General features: G+C 31.3%; 1 protein-coding gene and 1 pseudogene across 1 annotated transcript in view; one reads left to right on the top strand and one right to left on the bottom strand.

The window, feature by feature from the left end:
* Window positions 1–6,127: 6,127 nt before the first annotated feature.
* Window positions 6,128–6,244, bottom strand: LOC145292665 (5S ribosomal RNA; annotated as a pseudogene).
* Window positions 6,245–20,824: 14,580 nt separating this feature from the next.
* LOC145292077 (T-box transcription factor T-like) overlaps window positions 20,825–24,803 on the top strand; it is a 247,007-nt gene continuing 243,028 nt past the window's right edge. The window contains exon 1 of the mRNA XM_080138135.1: window positions 20,825–22,300. Coding sequence (XP_079994261.1) covers window positions 21,753–22,300 — 548 coding nt within the window. The 5' untranslated portion in view covers window positions 20,825–21,752. The remainder of the gene's footprint in view (window positions 22,301–24,803) is intronic.

Here is a 24,803-nt window from a genome sequence, read left to right as displayed (position 1 = left end):
TAGCCGAACACACACACAAAACCAGAAATACAACCGTTCTTTATATAATAGAGTTACCTGGGTGCCCGGCGTTGCCCGGGTGTTTGGAGGTGTGTGTTGAGCAAAAAGAAAAAAAAAAAGTGGTAGTAGACAGGCAGGCTCGAACCCGCACCGCGAAGGAGGAAAAGAACGTGGAAAAAAAAACGTGACGTCTTTGCTGTTGTGCACATCACCAAACCGGAACTGGCGAATGTTTAAATTAAGGCTAGTCAATTGAAAAGAGGGATGAGTTTCAAAACTATCGGCGAAAAAAGCGACTCCTCCCCGTTGAGAAGTGCCCAGTTGAGTGTGAAGGAAGTAATGTTTTTAGCTAATACTTCAATATTTGTTGTCCGAAAAGTCGAGCTTCAAAACGATACCAATCTCGTGAAAATCTGTCGCTTCTGTCAATAGTTTTAGGCATACACACATACATACATACACACACATACATACATACACACACATACATACATACATACATACATATACATACATTTAAACAGACAGGTGATATTTATATTATAGATTACATATACTTATCACTTGATATTGCTTATTCGCAAAGGAATATTTTATTGAAAAAGTGTCAATACATAAAAAAGGAAGTACAGTGTGTGAGGTAACGCGTCTGGCACGAAACATAATTTGAAAAGGGTAAGTAAACAGCGTGACTTCAATTGAAAGAGGTAAACTTATGAGGTATTAAAAAAGAAGAAAAGCTGCGCATTTTCTCGCCCGAAGTTGGAATACGGTTTAGGGCAGTGATACGTCATTCTGCGACCAGAGGGCGCTGTCTCGTTGGCTCGCATAAATTCTTGGCTGTTTGACATTTCTCATTTCAATCGAGTTGCTTTGTTGCTGTTCTTTCTTTCGCATTATTCAAACTGTTGTCATATATATATATATATATATATATATATATATATATATATATATATATATATATATATATATATATATATAGACACACGCGCATGCGCAAACGAGTATGCACACTGACGCCTTAAGTACCCACAAAGTAAAGCAAAAAACTGTGTATATTCAGGTTCAATAGTTGACACCAGATGGTCTAATGAAAAATTCAAATTATATGTATATATAAATCAAGTAAAGATACACCTAATTAACACATATTTTATTTATATTAAAACCTCTCCCTTTTTATATGCACACTTTCAAGGACAAAATCCTATAAACAAGGACGCGCGTGCACACACACACACCCACACACACCCGCACACACACACACACGCACACACACACACACACACACACACACACACACACACACACACACACACACACACGGACACACACATAAGGGTTTTAATGTCAGCTCATGATCAGAGATTGATGACCAATGCATTCAAGAAAATAGCAGGTCTCAGTAATGACAACAAATGCTGATTCTGCCACACGGAATTGAAAAGTGTGAGCTATCTGGTATCAAGTTGCAAGGTTCTTTTGGAGTATGACTACTACACAGCGAGACATGATGAAGTATGTAAGTACTTTCACTGTACCATCTATGAAAAAAATAAACATTCAGTGTAGCAGCAAGTCATAGGAAAATCAACCTGAAAGAACAGTTGGAAATGACGAAGATACCATAAATTACGACTATGTAATCCTTACAGCCACCTACCTGTTAAACCTGACATAGTTGTATGGAATAAGTCAGAGAGTGTGGCAACCTTGGTTGAAGTGAGTGTCCCTGATGATGGAGGTTTGAATAGAGCTGAAAGGGAGAAACAGACTACATATCAAGGTCTCATGTATGATATGAAAAGAAACTAGAATCTTAGGGGGATATCAATCATACAAGTTGTTATAGGTGCTACATGGCTTATAAAGAAGAACCTGAAGTCCTACTTAACTAATATTCCTGATGAACCAAGCGCAAAAGAGATCAAGACAATTGCACTTAAGGGAATAACGAGAATACTAAAAAGAGCTCTCGGCTAGTTTGGATAAAAAGCAGGGCAATGTTGGCAGCTGATTTAGCTGCCCAATACCTAACGTTACAATCTTCAAAGGAAGATAATTAATATATATTTATTATAAAGCTGAATGCCTGTGTGTGTGTGTGTGTGTGTGTGTGTGTGTGTGTGTGTGTGTCTGGTCACGAATAGGCTCCTATATGATTGACTATTTTAAAAAGCTGATTACATATAATGATAGAAGATGTATCGAGACACAGGAATGAGTATGTTTGATCTGGCAGAACAGTGATTCATTAAAATTGTGGGGTCTGCGTTCGCGCCTGGTCCACAAAGTATGGAAATAAAAAAATTAACGTTTACAAGTGTTTTTGATATAGATGTACATAAGAATACTTTGATAAGTATGTTTTAACTTAAATAGGGATTGTATAATAAAATTGTGGGGTCTGCGCTCGCGCCTGGCCACCATAGAATGGAAATAGGCACAAACTTTAATAAAGACTTTTCATATCTATCTGCGTAAGTATACTTTGATAATTATGTTTCAGTTTGAAGAAATACGGTATTATATATATTTTTTTAACTATTTATTTACGTTTTTTGTGCAAAACAAAAAATGTCAATTGTTAACTTTTGGGGAAAATTTAACATTTAAAATTTAATTAAAAATGGTAGAAAAAGGTTTTACATTATTCTGCTTTCTATATGATAAAATTCAGGGTTTTATCTTTCTAGAAAAAAAAAGTTATTCAGAAATAATGGATTTTAATAAATGTAATTTCGTTTTAAAAAACAACAACTTTATTTTTCGGCTATTTTTCTCTTTGGGGTGGTAGTTCAGTTTGCATTGGTGTGGGGGTGTGTGTTGGGGCAGTGTCAGATGTTGGTGTGGTGTACGGTGTTGGTGTGGTGTGTGTGGTGCGTGTGTTGTGTGTGGTGTCGGTGTCGTGTTAGGTGTTGGTGTGATGGTTGGTGCAGTGTTTGGTTTTGGTGCGGTGTCTGGTTTGGGGGTGAGGGTGGATTTTGTTGTTGCTATTTGGGATGGTGTAAGCTCACAGGGGGTGGGGGTCACCTTTTCTTCCCCTTCCATTTTTCAAATTTTTCTTTTTCTTTCTCTTTTGTTCCTCGAATGGACCGGGGAGTGGGTGAGTTTGTCTTCCCTCCCTCTCGCTGCCAGACTCATCTTCTGAGGAGCAGTCCTTCCTTCTCTTGATCCCCGATTCAGTTCGTCCGGGGACCAGTCGTTGTTCCTGGGCTGGTTTGTTCTGCTCCTCTTGCTGTTGTTGATGATGATGTTGCTTCTGCTGCGGTTGCTGCTGCTTGGGTTGTGACGTCTTTGGCTGCGGCGGTTGCTGGACAATGTATTCTGGTCGCTTGTCCGGAATCGACTGCAGCGGCAGTTGTTGTTGCTGCGGCGGTTGTCTTTTGTCAGCTTGCTGGCTGGAATTGGGGGACTCTGTTTTCCCCTTTCGAGTCACAACAACAACAACTTGATTTTCCGGCCATTTTTGGTGTCTACGTTCTTAACATGGGAAGATTAGATGTGTTTATACTACGCTTGGGCAGGTCGTAAGAAAAATTCAAAAAAATAACTTTCCACAAACAAATTATTCATTGATGCATAGGGGTCAAGGTTGACTTTTGTAAAATCCTGCTTGCAACCGTTTTCGTATGTTTACAATAAATTCTTAAACTATTAATTTCTTACCGTTACTTTATTTCATAAAGTAGACACACCTGTCTTCTAAGAATGAATTATACTGTTGTTTCCATGAATTGCTGCAAATAGTTGTTAAGTAAACAAAGCAAGTGCTCTACGTGACAGCCGGTCTCAGTTCTCCATGTTTGGATATGAAGGTGCATATCATCAAATGATGGCCATTGTGCTGTGTTGTCACTAATCGACACATGTTATATAATCGTAATCGGTACCAACAGACATATGTAATGTAGTGGGATAGTCTTCATATTAATGCCGTGTTATAGTCTATGACGTGTTACTAATGTCTATAGTGGGTCTTCAATATCTAAACCATATGTTCTTATCTATCTATCTCTCTCTCCCTCTCTCTCTCTCTCTCTCTCCATTATATATATATATATATATATATATATATATACATACATACATATATTAGTGTTGGGACGATTAATCGAAATCAGAATCGGGAATTAAAAAAAAACGGAATTTGGGGTGGTATCGGAATCGGAAAAAATTGTGTCTATTTGCCAATGCCCAAAACGATTCTTTTAATTCGCTTTTTTATTTGATTTTTTTTTTAAAGAAAAATATTCTACCGCTGATAGTAATACTAAAATAATGAGTGTACATTGATTTTAAACTATAAGTTCAAGTAAAATCGATATATCATACCCGACAAGTGTATTTTACGTTTGAGAAAATATGTACATATTAAATATGTGTTTTTGAATAGTAAAATATTTAGAGATTATTAAAAAATCGGAATCGATAATTGCATCGGAATCGGGAATTTAATACGGAATCAGTAATTGGATCGGAAAAAATATTGGAATCATCCCAACCCTAATATATATATATATATATATATATATATATATATATATATATATATATATATATATATATGTATATATATACATATATATATATATATGGTGATTGTCACTTCTTGACAGAAGATATATACATACATATATATACATATATACATAAGTACACACATATATATATATATATACCTACGTGTACATATATATATATATACATACAAATATACATATATATATACATATAAATATGCATATATACATATATATACATATATATGCATACATATACGTATAGATACATATATATATGTGTTTACATATATATATGTATACATAGATATATATGTATGTATACATACATATATATATGTATACATATTTATATGTATACATATATATATACATATATATGCATACATATATATATGTATACATATACATATATATGTATGCATATATATGTATATATACATATATATATGTATACATACATATATATATATATATGTATACATACATATATGATGATTGCAACGTCTTGTCTTGTATATATATATGTATGTATATATATATGCGTATGTATATATATATGTGTACATACATATATATATGTGTGTACATACATATATATATATGTATACATACATATATATATGTATACATACATATATATATATGTATACATACATATATATATGTATACATACATATATATATGTATACATGGATATATATACATATATATATGTATACATACATATATATATGTATACATGCATATATATACATATATATATGTATACATATATATATATGTATACATACATATACATACATATATATATATGTATACATACATATATATATGTATACATACATATATATATGTATACATACATATATATATATGTATACATACATACATATATATATATATATGTATACATACATATATATATGTATACACATATATGCATGCACATATATGTATACATATATATATATATGTATACACACATATATTTATATGTATACATACATATATATACATACATATATATGTATACGTACATATATACATACGTATACATACATATATATACATATATATGTATACATATATACATACGTATACATACATATATATACATATATATGTATACATACATATATACATACATATATATGTATACATACATATATACATATAAATATACATATATATACATATATACATATATACCGTTACGTCTGCCTGCTTCCCACCGGACTGTAACTTGGATGTGTTCAAGTCCGACGTTAACAAATTCCTAATGAACCGCCCCCTTAAGTAAACACTTCATCAAATCTCCACACTAACGTAATGTACTTGCAATAACCCTTATCCCTGAGTGGCTTCCGGGCTTTGATAAGTGGTGATCATTGTGTAAAAAAAATACATACATATATATGAAGGCTTCCGTCAGTCTTGACAGACTATGGATACCCACTGTAAGGGTGCCTGCGCGTGAAATTTGTGTGGCAAGACTTGCGCAACCTCCAACCACGCCTCTCCTGAGTCAACATTGTTGCATACCAGTGGCAAGTTGAGGTACAAGACGACTGGAAACAATGCCGAGATAAGTGGAGAGCACATACAGCGCCTAGAATTCTCAAATGGTCACCCATCTGGTATTAGCCAGGCTCAACGTTGCTTAACTTCGGTGATCTGACGAGAACCGGTGTGTCAACGTGATTATGCCGTACATATATATGCACACATATATCCATATACATATATACACATATATACATATATACATATATACATATATATACACATATATATGCATATATATCCGCATATATACATATATATACACATATATATATATATACATATACATATACATACACATATATACATATACATATATACACACATATATATACATATATGTATACACATATACATATATGCTTACACATATATAAATATACATATATATACACATATATATATATACATATACATATATATACATATATAAGTGAATTTAGTTTACAAACAAATGGCTACACATAAGCATACATGTTTCAGCGAAAACCCAGTAAGGGGATCGCTTCGTCACGCCAAGCACAACTCTGACTGTTTCAACTCAAACATTGCCTATTTATAACTAGGACTACATCATATTTAAGTGTAAAGGGCGAGACAGGACCTAAAGAGAAAGTATATACATTAAAATGTGATCATCCATTATGTTAATTATATTAATTAATTTATTTTTTATTATTTTCTTTAATTTATAGTGCATCAAGAGTTTCAAGTAGAGTTTCAATATTATCAGTAAATTCCTAGTTCAGTAGGTAAGTTGTGTAGAATAGGAACCCAAATTTTAAAAAGGGAACGGCTGTATTCAACTGTAATATGTACATCATAAGTATAATTATATATTAACATTAATATTAATCAGTTAAAATATATAGTTATGTGAATAATTCATTAGGCCACTAACGTTTAAAATAAAATAAATAGTTTACGTTTTTTGAAAAAGTTTTGCGATGTAATTGAATAATTAACGAAATAATGTCAGTTATATTATTCATTGTAAATGCTAACGTTTAAAAAAAGTTTTAAAAAAACTTACGTATAAAATAAATGGTTAACGTGTAAATAAATTAGTGCCCGTATAATATTACTTTTGTAAATTCTAACGTTTCAAAAATTACGTATAAAAATAGGTGATTAAAGTATAAAAATAAAATAATGAGGTGACCATTAAAACCTACGTTAAACGATTATGAAAAGTATAATTATGGTAAGATAACTACATTACGATTAAAGATAAATTAAAAAAAATATATCTTTAGTTAAAGTTTAACTTATTAGGTATAGGGTATGATTATTTGATGTTAAAATACAAATGTTTAAAATGATTAACGTTTAGAATAGTTTCAGTATAGAATAAAATTAATTATGGGAAAAGGATAAAAGGGGCGGGGGAAACTGGAAAAACTATAAAAATATTATTTACAAACTTAGGCGTTTTATAATTTTTTAAGCGTATGTATCTGAAAATGCTTACAGGAGATGGCCGATTCTTGTTTTATATTTAGAAGTTTGTCACGGTCTTTAAAATTAGTAATCTCCATTTTCTCATGCAGGCATAAGAAACAAGGTGACTGCAAAGACGAAGCGATTCCCTTACTGGGTTTTCGCTGAAACATGTATGCTTATGTGTAGCCATTTGTTTGTAAACTAAATTCACTTATTTTGGCTCTGTCCAAACATTGAGCACTCTTTTGGGTGACAAACTTATATATTTTGTTTTAAACAAACAAATAATTACTACCAATACAATATACACATATATATACATATATACATATATATACACATATATATATACATATATACATATACATATATATACACATATATATATACATATACATATATACACACATATATATATACATATACATATATACACACATATATATATACATATACATATATACACATATATATATACATATATATACGTACATATACATACATATATATATACATACACACACATATATATATACATACATACATATATATATATACATACACACACATATATATGCATACACACATACATACACACATTATATATATATATATACATATATATATATGTATATATATATCTTCTATTCAACGGTCCGTGATAATTTCGTCTGGGTGTTGATGCGTATGCGTGTGTCAACATAATTACATAAAAACACATATTCGACGACGTACCTGTTTTTCTGCTGTCGTTTTTTATCAAGATATTCTACCAATCTTGAGGAGAAAGATTTTGTGTAAACGAAAACGTTTTAAAGAGAGACCAAGACATTGTGTGTTTTATATATACATATTCTTTTATTTCTCCCAGGTAGTCGACCTTAGCAGAGGAGTGATCGACAATCCTTGCTTGGGTGTTTAGTTTTTACATGTCCCACGTCTGAGACTCTCCACACCTCCCTCGATACCTTTTAGATCATCTTTTTCTGTTGACATCCTCAATCCAACTCAACTATCCGTACAGCTAGCCAGAACACATGACAAATGACACGTCAACTTCCGTTCTTGTTCAGAGCTTCCGGTGCAAACCCGATCGGTTACCGAGTTTGATGTTTTGATAATATATCAAAACAGCCTCACATCCCAACTCTTATTTACTTCGCCAGTTTGATGGATAGATAGATAGATAGATAGATAGATAGATAGATAGATAGACAAATAACAGATCATTTCTATTCTACCCAGCAACTATATAACAATTGTTAATTGCCGTTTTGACTCAAAACAACGACTAACAATAGCGGGACTTTTCACTTTCTTTTTGATTTGGTCTGCTTACTTGATGCTGTTAAGATTTTGGTCGTCATCGCCATCATTTCAGTGTCCATTCATTGTCTCTTTTTAGCCAGATGTAGTAGATCACCTTCTCAACGATTGCATGTAATTCTGACGTTAGCCCTTTCTTCTCTTGGATTGTCCTAATTGGCAGTTCAAGAGTATTGGGTGCATTTGTTGCAATATTTTTGAATTATAATGGGGGTAGATATTTAATATGTGCCCACCTCACCAATATGTAACACAAGACCAAGAAAGTGTGGATCTAAGCAAGCTCCCCTAAAGGGAGGGGTACTCTTGCAATTACAAAAATTGTCTAAGTATCCCCGTCGGCATTCCCGGGTCGGGGAGCCTCAGGCGACAAGTAATTAACTTGCCCCACCCAAAAACCGGTTGGCAAGGCCTGGAAGGGTGGACCTCCTGAGTAATACCAAGGCGATGTACCTCAGTCTGACAGGTACTGCGCTGGTTCCCGGCCCCGCACCTGTCGGACTGAGTGTCAAGAATAGATCCTTGAACTGTACTTTACCCTGTCGCCCTGAAGCCGAAGCCGCTAGGAAACCATATCCACCAGTTATAATGGGGGTAGATATTTAATTGGTGCCCACCTCACCAATATCTGACACAAGGTCTGAAAGTGGTGACCAAAGCAAGCTCCCCTAAAGGAGGGACACTCTTGCAATTACAAAAACTGCGTGAGTATCCCCGTCGGCATTCCTTGGTCGGGGCGCCTCAAGCCTATAAACGCTGTCCTTTTTTCTTTGTCCACCATGTCTTTTAAATCTTTAAATTTACGGTTTCACAGACCATCTACGTCTTCCTGCACTGCAATATCTATATGTTGCTTACAATGTCAGGATTCATCTCTTATTTCCTCTGCCACATACGATCATCTCTTGTTTTCTAAGACTTCGATTTAATCTGGATACATTCCATACATAACTGTACTTCAGCTTTATGAGAATTTGTGATAGCTTGCCTTCGTTAATATCGATTCATTCATATTGGACTGCATTAGATAGTATTTTTTAAAGATTTGATCATACCTCGAAGTATTGCGAAATTCTAGCCCTAGTTCATAGAATATGGCGTATTGTTCGGATTTTTCCACATTACAATAATCCTTTCAGCTTCTTTCCATTTAACCGTATGGGTAAAGCTGGGTAGCATAACTAATTAGGATATTAATTCTTTTTGGCTCTCAAGCCCACAGGTCACGTCATTTGATTCTTTTTTTTCTACAGAATTGTCTTGTAAGGACATATATTTAACTAGCAAAAGTACCCGTCGTTGACTGGGTTCAAAAACAGCCTACAGAAAATGGACTCTGATTTATGAAAGTATGATAGGTTATGAAAAGGAAGGGTTGTAAAGAGATAGCTTCGAATTTGGGGGTATCAAAACCAAAGAAAAATATTATAAAAGTAAAAAATAAAATAGACAAACCCCATAATTTATTATACAATACCTGTTCACACTGAAACACTTATCACAATATTCTGTAGATCTATATTAAAAAACCTTGTTAAACTTTGTGACATATTTCCATTCTATGAAGGTCAGGCGCGAACGAACACTCCATAATTTTATTATACCATATTTCTTCAAACTGAAACATAATTATCAAAGTATACTTACGCAGATAGATATGAAAAGTATTTATTAAAGTGTGTGCCTATTTCCATTCTATGGAGGCCAGGCGCGAACGCAGACCCCACAATTTTATTATACCATCCCTATTAAAGTTAAAACATACTTATCAAAGTATTCTTATGTACATCTATATCAAAGACATTGTAAACGTTTTTTTTTTTAATTTTTAATTTTTTTATTTCCATACTTTGTGGATCAGGCGCGAACGCAGACCCTACAATTTTAATGAACCACCGTTCTGCCAGATCAAACATACCCATTCCTGTGTCTCGATACATCTTCTATCATTATATGTAATCAATTTTTTAAAATAATCTGCCATATAGGAGCCTATTCGTGACCACACACACACACACCATACGCACACACAGCTTTATATTATAGATTTGTTAACTGTTTTGTACAAGCTGAACGAACTGGTTTCACGTCTTCACTTCACTTCTGACTTGACACACAACCTTGTTCTCTGCTTGCTAGTTATATCTTTGAAATCTTTAAATTTACGGTTTCCATTTATATTTCCCTACTCAGTAGAAACTAAGAGGTGACGGTGGCTAAGTAATTAACGGCACGAAATGACAACCAGGTTTGCGAAATTTGCATCAAGTTCGCTCCACATAAACATTTTCGATTAGGGATGTTCGTGGTCCCTCCCCTAAGTACTAGATATCTCTATAGAAAGAATTTAAACTAAAAAAAAAAGATATCGAGGAAACCAATGTCAACAACAACAACAACAACAACAACAATAATAATAATAATAATAATAATAATATAATAATAATAATGATATAATAATAATAATAATAACATAATAATAATAATAATAATATAATGATAATAATATAATAATAATAATATAATAATAATATAATAATAATAATAATAATAATAATAATAATAATAATAATAATAATAATAATCTGATTCATACGAAATGAATACAATACGAAATGTTCAATAAAAACAACAGCAGCAACTATATCACCATGTTGATGCATGGACATAAGTTTATCTGTTCCTGCGACAAGTGGCCCTTTTTCATCCCGTTCTAAGATCAAGTGTTTGAAATCGGATAACATCATCATTTTAGGACCTTAGCATTAAAATCGTTTGTACTTTCCCGCGTTTGTACCCTGCTTCAATAGAAGGGTTTGATAGGTCAAGGGATGGGATGGGCACTTTTATATAAAGTGTTAATCGTTACGATCTTTGAAAGTCCTAGTTATTTCCTTATATTGGCATTGCTACGCTATCTGATGAGCTCAGCTATAGTGAAAGTTATTTTGTAAAGGATTCATGGCGCTACAAGTTCAGTCTGTCTGAAGATTACAACTGTTTTTACTTAGATGCACTAAGCATTGAAGTTTTATTTGTTTTCTTTCCCTTTGAAAAGCTGAGTAATTTTCTGCAAAGCCAAAGACAAAAACAAAAATAACAAAAACAACAAAAAAGGTTTCTTTTCCAAACAGTTAAATTAAACACTATAAATAAATATTTAAATAATTTTGCAAAAAAAAAAAAAAAAATGATTGAATCCTAAAATAGTTCATATGCCGTAAAACAAAACAACTAAACCAAACAATATAAATACTTGAAGAGATGGACAACTTAAAGCATATTTTTTATTCAAAATGACAGAAATTGGCAATAAATAAACCTAAAATAGTTCACATGCCGTAAAACAAAACAACCAAACCAAACGCCATGAATTTTAAAGGATAAACAACTTGAAGCATAAAATTTATTTTTTTTTATACTGCATTCAAGGTTAAATAATCCAAAATATGTTTCATTCGTTTCGTTTCATTCCGTTTTAATAAAATTTCGTTTCGTTGTAGCAAAATTTCGTTTCGTTTTATTCGGGTTTATTATTATTATTATTAGAACTACCTAAAATTGCAATTAATGCTCATTTAATGTTTTTATAACGTGAAATGTAAATATTTTAATTATATAGTTTTATTTAATTACTTTGCTAAATTACTCAACCTAATAATAAATGCAATTTTGGGGTTGTCCGAATTATAACCTTTCATGTTTAATAACTGTTTGTGTATAATATAAAGAAACAAACATTTGAAGTGCTGATATGTGTCTTATCTCCCCTTTGAATTTCTGACATGTGTTTGCTGTCAAGACTCAAATTAGTCAGTTATGGGTCACCCTATTTGAAAAATGATCACATTTCACTCATCAGTTTAATAATTAAGTTTAGTTTTAAAAACAAACCAGCCGACAAATTTTTAATTTCTTTTTATTCTCTTAAAGTATTACATGAGTTTTTGATTTAAAATATTTTATTTTTTCTTCATGCAATGATTTTTTGTTCAAAAATCTAAATAAAAACAACATTGAATGAAATAGAAAAAATAGATGTAGGTATCCAATTTATACAAGACAATATTTTCAAAATATGAGATTTCACTTTAAAAAAAATCAACGTTTTAAACTTTGGACTTAACAGGTAAATTTTCACATAACTATTCTTTTGTTTTTGTTTTAAATTAGATTATTTTATTTATTGATCTTTTATCTTTAATTTGTGATATATAAACCTTAGGTGAGAAATTAGTTATTTTCTTTTTAATAGACATTTCAAAATGGGGGAAGGGGTGAATTTAAAAAAAAAACGTTTGTCTAGAATATTATATTTGGTTTATTGGAAAGAGCATAAAATTTCACATTAAACCAGAAAATATCTTAAAAATTGAACCAATAGAAAAATTTTGATAGATTTTTTTAATTAAAAAAATTGAAAAAAATGAACTCATAAAATTCAATTCATTTCATTACGTAGAAAAAATGACTGCATGAGCGCGCGCATGCACTTTGAAAACACTTTTTCAAAAAAATAATATTTCTATTATTTAAAAAAAAAACTTTAATAGTTTATTTTGGAAGTATATTCAATAAAGAAATTAAACAATCCACTTAAAAAAAAGAAATTACGAGTTTTGTATATTTTATTCACAGTTTTGTGTTAAGGGTGTCAAAAATTCCCAAAAGTTCTGACACACGTAGCGATATGCCCTGCTAAGGGTGAACGTGAGTAAAAAAAAACAAAACAAAAAGGAGGAATCAAATCACATAACCTACAATAATTCCGGTTTCAAGTCTTCACCAGGCTATTATCGAATCTGTTGTCGAAAGACGCATAATAAAGTTGCTGTCGGACTTCCACCGGGATGTAATATAATCGCGAATAGGATTGAAGAGAAAATCCACAACCGTAACTAGCAAAAAAATCAATGAATTGTTCGATTGGCCTACTTCCTGGTTGATTACAGTATGGTAGACTTCAAGTCTAATGTAAACAAGTTCTTGTTGAACCATCCCCTTAAATAATCAAACTTACACTATTAACGATTACTATACTACCACCTTATGTTCATTAACCCCTATCCCCGAATGGCCTTCGGGCCTTGATGCATGATGGCTCCCTGGTAAAAAAAAAAATCAACGTTCATCGAAGGGAGCGGATATTAATGGAAATATGGAGAGAGTTATTATCGCTCAGCCTACAGAGAACACCGGCTGCTTTAAGAAAAAAAAAAACACACACACAAAAAGAAACTTTTATTCATCCCAAACAAAGTATAATCCCACTGAGGCGTAATGGGTTACTATTATTAGGGGACAGATTTATAGGGGCATCCTAAGTGGGGAGTTGCTCTAGCTGTATCAGAAGCGGTCATTAGAATTGCGTGATAAGAACTTTAATAATTCAACTTACTATCTTTCGAAGCTTATAACTACTTGAAAAATGTATTTCAACCCCTAATTTTTTTTTCAATTAAAGAAGCAAAGACCAAAAATTTAAAAAAAATAGCAGGTTTAATAGCAAATTATGCAATATTTGTTTTTTTTTTAAATCGGTTTTCTTCAAAAAAGTTTAAAAGAAAATCAACGAAATTTTACTTACTTCGATTATAAAAAATATATATAAATTCCAAAAAGTCATTTACCTATAAAAAATACTATTCAATGAGTACTTCCATTGTTCATTGTTAAGAATTTATCCATATTTATATTTTATATTCCATGTTCTTTTTAAATGAAATACTTTTTTAAGCAAGTATTTAAAAAAAAAAAAACGCGCGATGTTTTTCACAGTTAAAATAAAGGGACACAAATATCTGCTTTTTTCGCGTTGAATCTTCCGTGGTGTTAAGCGTCACACTCAATTTCTCTTTCTATTGCGTGCTGTAAACCAAGATTAGTATTTTGGAGCCACCGTATCTGAAAACTGAACACATTCACTTAATAGTTTTTGCCGTTTAAAAACAAACCCACTCTACCGATTTTTTATTCTCTTAATGAAATACATGATTTTTTAAATATTATATTTTATTTCTACTTCATCGAGTGAATTTTTTTTTTAATATCTAAAAAAAGAAAACATTGAATGAAATACCAAAAAATTGTCGTCAGTATTCGATATTTACTTGACTATGTAGGCATCACATGAGCTTTCACTTAAAAAAAATAATCAACGTGGTTTAAAAAAAAAAAGGTTTTACACTTTGGACTTTACAGGTAAATTTCCAAAAAACACTTTTTTGTTTGTTTTAAATTAGAATATTTTATTTATTGATTTTTTTTATCTTCAATTTGTGATATATAAAACTTTGGTGCGTAAATTAATTATTTACTTTTTAATAGACATTTTAAAATGCGGAGGGGTGAATTAAAAACAAAAAGGTTTGTCTAAAATATTATATTCGGTTTCTTAGAAAGAGCATAAAATTTTACATTGACCCTGGAAATATCGTAAAAATTTATCCAATAGAAAAATTTTGATAGCTTTTTAAAGTTTAAAAGTTGAAAAAAATAATTAACTCGTAAATTTCAATTGATTTCATTACGTAAAAAAACATGGCTGCATGAACGCGCGCAGGCACTTTGTAAACACTGTTTGTTTTTTTTTTTTAATAAAAACTAATATTTCTATTACTTTTTAAACAAATTAAATAGTTTATTTTGGAAGTATATTCCATAAAGAAAATAAACAAACCACTTTTAAAAGAGAAATTACGAGTTTTTTTTTTTAATATTTTAGTCGCAGTTTTCTGTTAGGGGTGTAAAAAATTCCACAAAAATTCTGATGCACCTAGAGTTGCTCACCAAGATGTTTGTTCGCATGACATGAAAATTTATGCATGTTGATAAAGGCGAAAAAATTAACATGGAATTCCAAAATGCAAGCGGTTCGAGGGGAAAAACGCTATTAGTGTAGAACATTTCATTGCATTTGAGGACAACTACATTAGCAGTATCAGAATTTTTGTAGGAATTTTTGACACCCCTAACACGAAACTGCGAATACAATATAAAAATCTCGTAATTTCTCTGTTAAAAGTGGGTTATTTATTTTCTTTATGGATTATACTTCTAAAATAAACTATTACAGTTGTTTTAAAAGTAATAGAAATATTTTTTTTTTAAACAGTAATGAATTTTCCGAACTCAATATTTTTCAATTAAAAATCTATCAAAATTTTTCTATTGATTCTATTTTTACGATATTTTCAGGGTCAATGTGAAATTGTATGTTCTTTCCAATAAATCGAATATAATATTTTAGACAAACGTTTTTTTTTTAATTCACGACTCCCCCCCCCATCCCAATTTTTAAGTGTCTATTAAAAAGTAAATACTTAATTTAGTCACCCGAAAGTAAATAATTAATTTACTCACAAATTGAAGAGAAAAGGGTCAATACATAATATATTCAAATTTTAAAAAAAGACATAGCGTTCTTTAAGAATTTTACCTGTAAAGTTTGAAGTTTAAAACCTTTTTTTAAACCACGTTATTTGTTTTTTCTTTCTTTTTTTTTTAATGGAACCTTGGTCCTTGCTCCTTTAATTGAAAAAAAAATTAGGGCTTGAATTACATTTTTCGAGGAGTTATAAGCTTGGAAAGACAGGGGGTCGAATAATTCACGCCTCCCATTTTGTAAATGTCTAATAATAATTAATTTAGACCCCGATAAGTACATAATTATTTACTCACAAATTGAAGAGAAAAGATCAATACATAATATATTCAAATTTAAAACAAAAAAAAACATATTGTTCTTGTAGAATTTTACCTGTAAAGTCCGAAGTTTAAAACCTTTTTTAAAAAAAACACGTTTTTTTTTTGTTTTTTTTTAATGAAATCTTGGTCCTTGCTCCTTTAATTGAAAAAAAAAATTAGGGCTTGAATTGCATTTTTCGAGGAGTTATAAGCTTGGAAAGATGGGGTGGAATTATTCGCTATTTTCACGAAATTTCTGACACTGCCACAACTACATTGAAGGGGAATGATTTTGCTACTAGTTGAGTTCGTCGTGGATATTTACGTTGATGAGTTACAAGTGCAGTAAATTCATCAGAGCACATTCGGCGAAAGTACTTATAAAATAAGCACTAGTATGCAACTGCAACACTGTGGCATTTGGACTGGGGCCGGGGTAATAAATATTATTAAGCGATTATAATCTCCAAACTACTGGCTAGAATAACACCAAAGTTCGCCTAAAGCACCGCGAAATGACCGACCTAATAAAATTAAGAAATGGCTGATTATGTAAGATGCTGAATAGAAACTCCAATGGTTCTTCACAGGAGAAAGATTAAAAGTTGTATTTTAAGCAACTGATAGTAAAAACTAGGTACGGGCACAAATCGTGGAATAAAGATACGGGGGAAAAAGTTTTGAAAACTGATTTATCATAATTGTTTTGTAGGTGTCCGACTACTTTTTGATTGTATTTGAAAGATTAAAGACTAAAGTTAATTTCCAGAAGGAAACAAATATTTGTACACGTGAAAAAAAAAAAGAAGAAAAGTTATGAAAAATATTTTCACGGCGAACTAACAAATTTAGCTAAATTTTTGAAGTTAAATAAATTCATAAAATTCCTTTGAAAGATAAATATTAGTTTCCTGGGTCTATTTTAATGATAATTAGTCCTAACATATTGAATTAAATAACAAAAAAAACCACCTTGTTTGTACAAAAAATAACTTAATTAGCTCGCCAAAGTGAGAGATTCTCGCTCCTCAGAATGTCAACAAAACTGAAGTCTCTAAAAATGGATTATACGGAAGCCCAAAATCTCAGACAGTCAAAAGGCTTTCTGAAAATGGTCAGTTAGTTAAAGGAATGTAGGGGTGTTCTCCCCTCCCCCCCGCAGCCGTGTATCCGTACATTTGTATCATGGACGTTTTTTTTTTTTTATAGTTTTTACCATTTTTTAATTTAATTATTTTTCTATATTCCTGCTTTTAAATTATAGTTTTTTCTAAGATTTTATGAAAATTATGTTACGCCGAAAGTTTCACATTCATTCAAGCAAGGAAAATATTACAATCTTACATATAAAAATTATGCGAAACCTGTAGTTTTATAAGAAGTAGAAATATTTTTTTGCAATTATAATTTTTCTGTGACCATATTAAATAAACAATGCTTAATTCAATGATAATATCGGTAGCTCGAGAAATTAACTTTTCTTCAAGTTACATCGAATTCTTTAATACAGACTTTAGGGGCTTTTTTTCGTAATGTTGCTGTGAAAATCAAAATCAACATTTTAATTGGTACAAATTACGATGCTTTATTTTCAAAAAGCAAAACTAAATTCATGCATTTTTATTTTTACTCCTGAAAACAATAACGCTTAGACAAAATAATACATTTCCGTTAAGATTTAAATAAAATAATGGTTTCATCATATTCAGCGATAATTCTTTGATAGATACTGAAATTTCATTAAAATTTCCTGATTTTTTTTTTGTGAATTTTTAAGCAAAGAGAAAATGTTTATAAATTTTTAGCATTGGCATTCATTTTGCACGTATCTATAGTAAAGAAATATATTACTGTAATAAATATAGTACTGTAGTAAATATATTACTGTAAAGAAATATATTACTGTAATAACTATATTACTGTAATAAATAGAGTACTGTAATAAATATATTACTGTAAAGAAATATATTACTGTAATAACTATATTACTGTAATAACTATATTACTGTAATAACTATATTACTGTAATAACTATATTACTGTAATAAATATAGTACTGTAATAAATATAGTACTGTAGTAAATATATTACTGTAAAAAATATATTACTGCAATAACTATATTACTGTAATAAATATAGTACTGTAATAAATATAGTACTATAGTAAATATATTACGGTAATAAATATATTACTGCAATAACTATATTACTGTAATAAATATAGTACTATAGTAAATATATTACTGTAAAAAATATATTACTGCAATAACTATATTACTGTAATAAATATAGTACTGTAATAAATATAGTACTGTAGTAAATATATTACGGTAATAAATATATTACTGTAAAGAGATATATTACTGTAAAGAAATATATTACTGTAAAGAAATATATTACTGCAATAACTAGGGCTATGAAAACCAGATATTCTTTTCGTTGTTTTAACTCTTGAGTATATATCCGGTACAGTTAAGCAACATCATTCTATATAAAAGCATATAAGATATCAATGGATACACACTCGAGAGTCAAAACAATGAAAAGAATATGCTGTTGTCCTAACCCTAGTGATAGCAGTGAAATAGAAAATGTCCACTTGATTTGGCTGCCGTTTTTAGAACAAGAAATTGACTACCGGTGTTTATTAAAAAGTAGTTATTTTAGACTGCTTCGATTCAGACGGAATTTTTAGTGACTTGGATCTTTTTTTTTTTTTTTTTTTTTTTTTTTTAAACATTCCTTTGAGATAGTTCGACTGGGAAACAGCAGAGAAACTCCCGGGCAATGAAAGTCATTCGCCAGGAAAACTCCATTTTTTTTTTTCAGGAATGTCGCTATGCCTCTAGAATAAAAGAGAATTTCCTCAAAAATATTTTATGTTGAATACGCTATTATAATGATAAACAATGTATTTAATGTTATAAAAGAAAAAGGTGGGTTTGTATTACTGTACACATAGATTCGAAAAAGTTGTCAAAAAACTAATATATAACAAATAAATGTTATCAAAGGCAAGATAAGTTACTTTTCTACCTAACTGCATATATCTTTTGTGTTTTTATTCAACGTAACATGTTTATTCAGCTCGAAAAACATACAGTGTTTACCGATGTATTTGAAAATTCAAGATGGCGCCTGACTCTCTTTAACACGGTAAGTTTGGGAAACGGTGTTATAAATAAAAAAAACTAGACAAAATACTGTTAAAAATCCACCGAATATATCGCAACCTATGTCACGGTAACATATATTGAGCGAGTTTTTAACAGTATTTTATCTAGTTTTTTATTTATAAAACTTTTTTCCAAACTTACCGTGTTAAAGAGAGAGCCAGGCGCCATCTTGAATTTTCCAATACATCGGTAAACACTGTTTTTCGAGTTGAATAAACATGTTATATTGAATAAAAAAAAACAAAAAATGTATCCAGTTTGGTAGAAAACTCACTTATCTTGCCTTTGATAATATTTATTTGTTATATATTTGCTTTTTGAAAACTTTTTCGAATCTATGTGTACAGTAATACAAACCCAAAAAGGTTAATGTTATTTATAAAATATTTTTAAAATGATTACCAAAGTTTTAAATAAAAACTATATCCACATTATGAAATAAAATTTGATTTTATTATTTGTTAAAAAAATATCCTTAAAAAAAAATCTAATTATTAAAAAAAAAAAAACAGTTTGATGTTATGTGTAAATAATAATTTTTTTTTAAAATACCGAAAAGAACCTTCCACACCAAAAATATAATGGCGAACTGTTTTTTTTTTTTTAATATAAACAAACACTAGCTGTTAATTTCTAAAAGCAACTTTTTTTTTTTTTGTTCAGTACGAGTATACAAATCCGTGGCCGTGATTTTACCGTCTTTCGTAGTTCTTTGTCGTATGAACGCTAGAAAAAAAATGACTGCGACTCCGCCTCTTATCGAATGAATCTTGCCTAACAACCAATCAAAACGCTTCATTTTAATACACGCCTTGAATTTGACTTATTTTGCAATCGATGATTGGATAATTGTTTATGAAATTTACTTACTAAAAATTTTAAAACTATTGTCCTATTTTTCAAAAACAAAAATACATTTAAATTCTTCATGCGTTTGTAACATTTTTAGTGGTTCTTTATTATTATTAAAAAAAAAAAGATTGTATTTGTGAAAAAATGTGTTGGTTTATTGTATATCTGTTGGTAATCGATTTGTACCTACCAGTTAATTATGGGCGAGGTTTATTTAAACATCTGCGCGGCGCGCGCGCTCTCTCTCTCTCACACGCACTCTTTTTCTTACTTACACACTCACGTTCCACCCCCTCTCTAACTCTATCCATTTCTCCCCCTTAAACAACAGTTTCATATGCACACAGATATCCACTTAGGTACAAAAACTCCCCCCCCCCTTCGACAGACACGCGATCATTTTCTCTCGTACATTTCTTTAAAAAAAAAAAAAAAACTACCCCACTTCTCTTTACACCACCACCACCATCTCATTTCAATACGTTTCTACACCCCCTCCTTTAGTCTATTGGAGTTTTCAACACTTGGTTGAAAATTTCGTTACAGATCCGTTTCAATTTATTTTCACGTAATATTTTTACATCCAATAACCTTATTTATTTATCTGCATTTTTATACATCCATACGGTTCTATCCCGTATCTTAAAAACCAAGATGCTTTTTATTTATTTTTAGCATAAATTAGTCGTATAATATGACCGTGAATTTAAGAATAGCTTTAAAAATAATACGACAGGTGGGCGGAAGGAGACGAATATTTTCCTTTAACTTTTTTCCCGTCATCCTGACGTTTTTCTCGACTGACCACAAGTTCTTAATTAACTCTATTTACTTTTTTTTCTTTCTTTCTTTCGTGTAACTCTGTGTCCGCCATCTCCTCCTCTCTCTAGTTGGTCTAACTGACACTCAGGCGACAATTCCCACATTTTAAGAGGCAAATAATGATAATAATAACGAACACTTATTCTTTCTCCTTCGTAAAGCCTTGTTAATTTGTGCCTGAAAGGGAGAGAGCTGTGTTATAACTCAAACTAGCGCGTAAAGACCCATATTCTCTATGTGGTTGCATATTTACGGGTCGCGGGCCGAACTAATAATAGCACATCGACACCGTATATCGCAACTCCTGCCTTTCCCCCCCATTTACGTTCTTCTTGTAAGCCGTCGTCTTGCCAAATGTTAGATTCTACAACGACGTGCGACTTCTCTGACCAACTTGTCACTAATTCTATGTCGTTCGGCACCAATTTTAATTCCCTGTCGCCATCTCCGCTGTACACGACCCGGACACCGCCGCCTTCCTGTGATTGTTTTTCTTCCGAACCACGGCATTTCCCCTATCAACCCGGACCACCACCACCGCCAAGGTCCGTTCAGCAAATGCGTGCAACATCATCCAACCATATTGTTTCTCGTAACACCGCCATCAACAATAACAATAACGTATCTCACCACAATAGGAAAACTAATAGTGGCTCAACAAGACACTCACTTCATAATAATAACAACAATAATAGATTTCCGTCGTCAGCGTTGTTTTCAAGAATGAAGACAGAACCGCTAAATGTAAACCACTTGTTGAATGCTGTTGATACGGAAATGACGGTTGGGAGCGAAAAGGGTGATCCAACGGAGCGACAATTAAGTGTCACCCTCGAAGACCGGGAACTTTGGTTGAAATTTAAGGAATTTACAAATGAGATGATCGTCACCAAAAATGGCAGGTAAGAATTTAAGGTAAATTTTTACGACGTGCCCCAGGGCCCATCGTAGTATAAACACCCCCAACCAACATCCATGTTAACAACGGCTTTCAAAATAAACACCCCCAACATTGAAAGCCGTTCTTAACACGGAGGTTGGGGGGGGTCTATTCCGAAAGGCGTTCTTAACTTTGGCCGTTCTTAAATGGAGTGTTTATACTACACTGGGGCAGGTCGTAAAAAAATACCGAATTTAAATGTTATCAAAGACAAGTTACTTTTCCACCTAACTTGATAAGTTTTTAGTGTTAGCAAACCACCCAATATTACCGTGACATTTATTGGGTGGGTTTCTACCACCATTTTGTTTTATTTCTTATTTTGAAGTGTTATCGGGTCTTCAGGCATCGCGGTCATCTATTATTGTTCTCCGGCAGCGTTCGACCTTACTCGTTTTTTTGAACGCAACGGAATAAACATTTTTACATGAAATAAAAACGCAAAAACATATCCAGTTAGGTAGAAAAGTAACTTATCTTGCCTTTGATAACATTTATTTGTTATATATATATATATATATATTTTTTTTTTTTTTTGACAACTTTTCCATACCTCTGTGTACTGTATAGTAATACAAACCCACATGTAACGGTCGAGACAGTTTTTTTTTCTTCTTGATTATATAGATTCCCCAGACATTCAACACTACATGTCCTTCAAAATAAAATAAACGCTATAACATAAAATAAAATTTAAAAAAAAAAAAAAAAAATCCAGAAAAGTTGTGGAGTAAATTATCTTAGCAAGTTGTGAAGTTATTGATCCGCGATATTTTATTTTAAATCGTATGTTCAAGTTTAAAGTTTTATGCCATTTTTTTTTTTTTTTAATTGTGGTGCTAGTGCAGTAGTGCACTTACTGATCCGCGCTATTTTTAAAATAGCATTTTCAAGTGTAATTAAAGTTTTACGATACCTGTTTTTATTCAATTGTTAGGTGAAAGTACAGAATAGGTACATAACACCGTCCCGTCTCCATGTTAAGAATGGTTTTCTAAATAACGTTATTATTCAAACGCTGATCAATAGGTGCAGTGTGCACCAACACCAGTACTAGATAAGTTACTCCACTACCGTTCTTTGGTAAGAACAAGTAGTTAAAAAACATTTTGAAAAAAAAAGTTAAAAACATTTAATTTTAAAAAGGAAGCCTAAAATAAGTGGATTATTTGATTATGGTAAACTTTACTGTAATACTTATTTCATATATATATAATACACGATTTTTTTTTCTCATTCTGTAGTTGATACTGTAAAATGCCCCCTTTTTTGTGTAAATTGAAAACGAAACAAAATACTAATGGAACATACTTTCGCATGGTTGGTGATATTTAGTGTTTCTACAACTATTTTTTAACTTTCGATTTCTTGGCCGATCAAGAATTCTTGTATATTCAGACATTTTGTTCTACCCGAACAAGTGAACACGCGCTTTATTTTGAACGAATAAAATAAAAATAAACGCTTTAAAATGTTAAAACTCCAACTTACTCAGGTAAGTAGAACAGTAACTTTGTAACGTTTGTTCTTGATCGTTTTCATTTTGTTAAGTAAACTTAAAAAATCCAGTGCAAAGTATAGTATCTGTTCTGATCCTCTCTTTCTGATATTTTCTTTTTATAGTAGGAATCCTGGTATTATTTTACTTTAAGGTCCGTCTCACGTTAGTATATAGCAATGTTTTTTGGAGATTTCGGTGTGCTAAAAACAAATCTGCTAACCGTTTCCGTCGCAAAAAAAATAGTTTCCATGATATGAAAAAATTACTTATTTCGAAAAGTGGGTGATCACTTTTCCATGCAAATTTAACTTAAAATGAGCACCCATTTTCTGGCCATAAAACTTTTTAATTTTCTTCCTTTGAAGATCGTAACGCTGGGTATAGGGCAGCCAATACTGCTAGAAAGTCGCTCAATATATGTTACCGTGACATATTTTGATATATATTCAGTGTTTTTTTTAAATAGTATCTTGTCTAGTTTATTATTTATAACACCTTTTCCCGAACTTACCATGTTAAAGAGAGTGTCGGGCGCCATTTTGAATTTTCCAATACATCGGTAAACACTGTATGCCTTTCGAGCTGAATAAACATGTTACATTGAATAAAAACAAAAAAAATGTATCCAGTTTGGTAGAAAAGTAACTTATCTTGCCTTTGATAATATTTGTTTGTTATATATTTGTTTTTTGACAACTTTTTCGAATCTGTGTACAGTAATACAAACCGGTCGACCTAGACGAGAGGATCCAAAATGGCCGACCAGGACTGAGATATGACACGTGCCGTTGTTTCCTTAATAAATTATTTCAGTTAGGAAGAAATATCTCATGTATTAATAAATGTTAAATAATAATGAAACCTTACCAAAACAAAACGAAGTAAAAAAAAAAAAAAATATCTGACAATTCATCGGCTCTAGCTGAAATAATTTATTAAGGAAACAACGGCTCGAGCTTATACT

The sequence above is a fragment of the Euprymna scolopes genome, chromosome 13, assembly GCF_053919585.1.
Source record: "Euprymna scolopes isolate OS-2025 chromosome 13, ASM5391958v1, whole genome shotgun sequence".
In the NCBI taxonomy this organism is placed as follows: domain Eukaryota; kingdom Metazoa; phylum Mollusca; class Cephalopoda; order Sepiida; family Sepiolidae; genus Euprymna; species Euprymna scolopes.
Note: the sequence above shows the minus strand (reverse complement) of the source record. Positions and strands in the feature narration are given on the sequence as shown.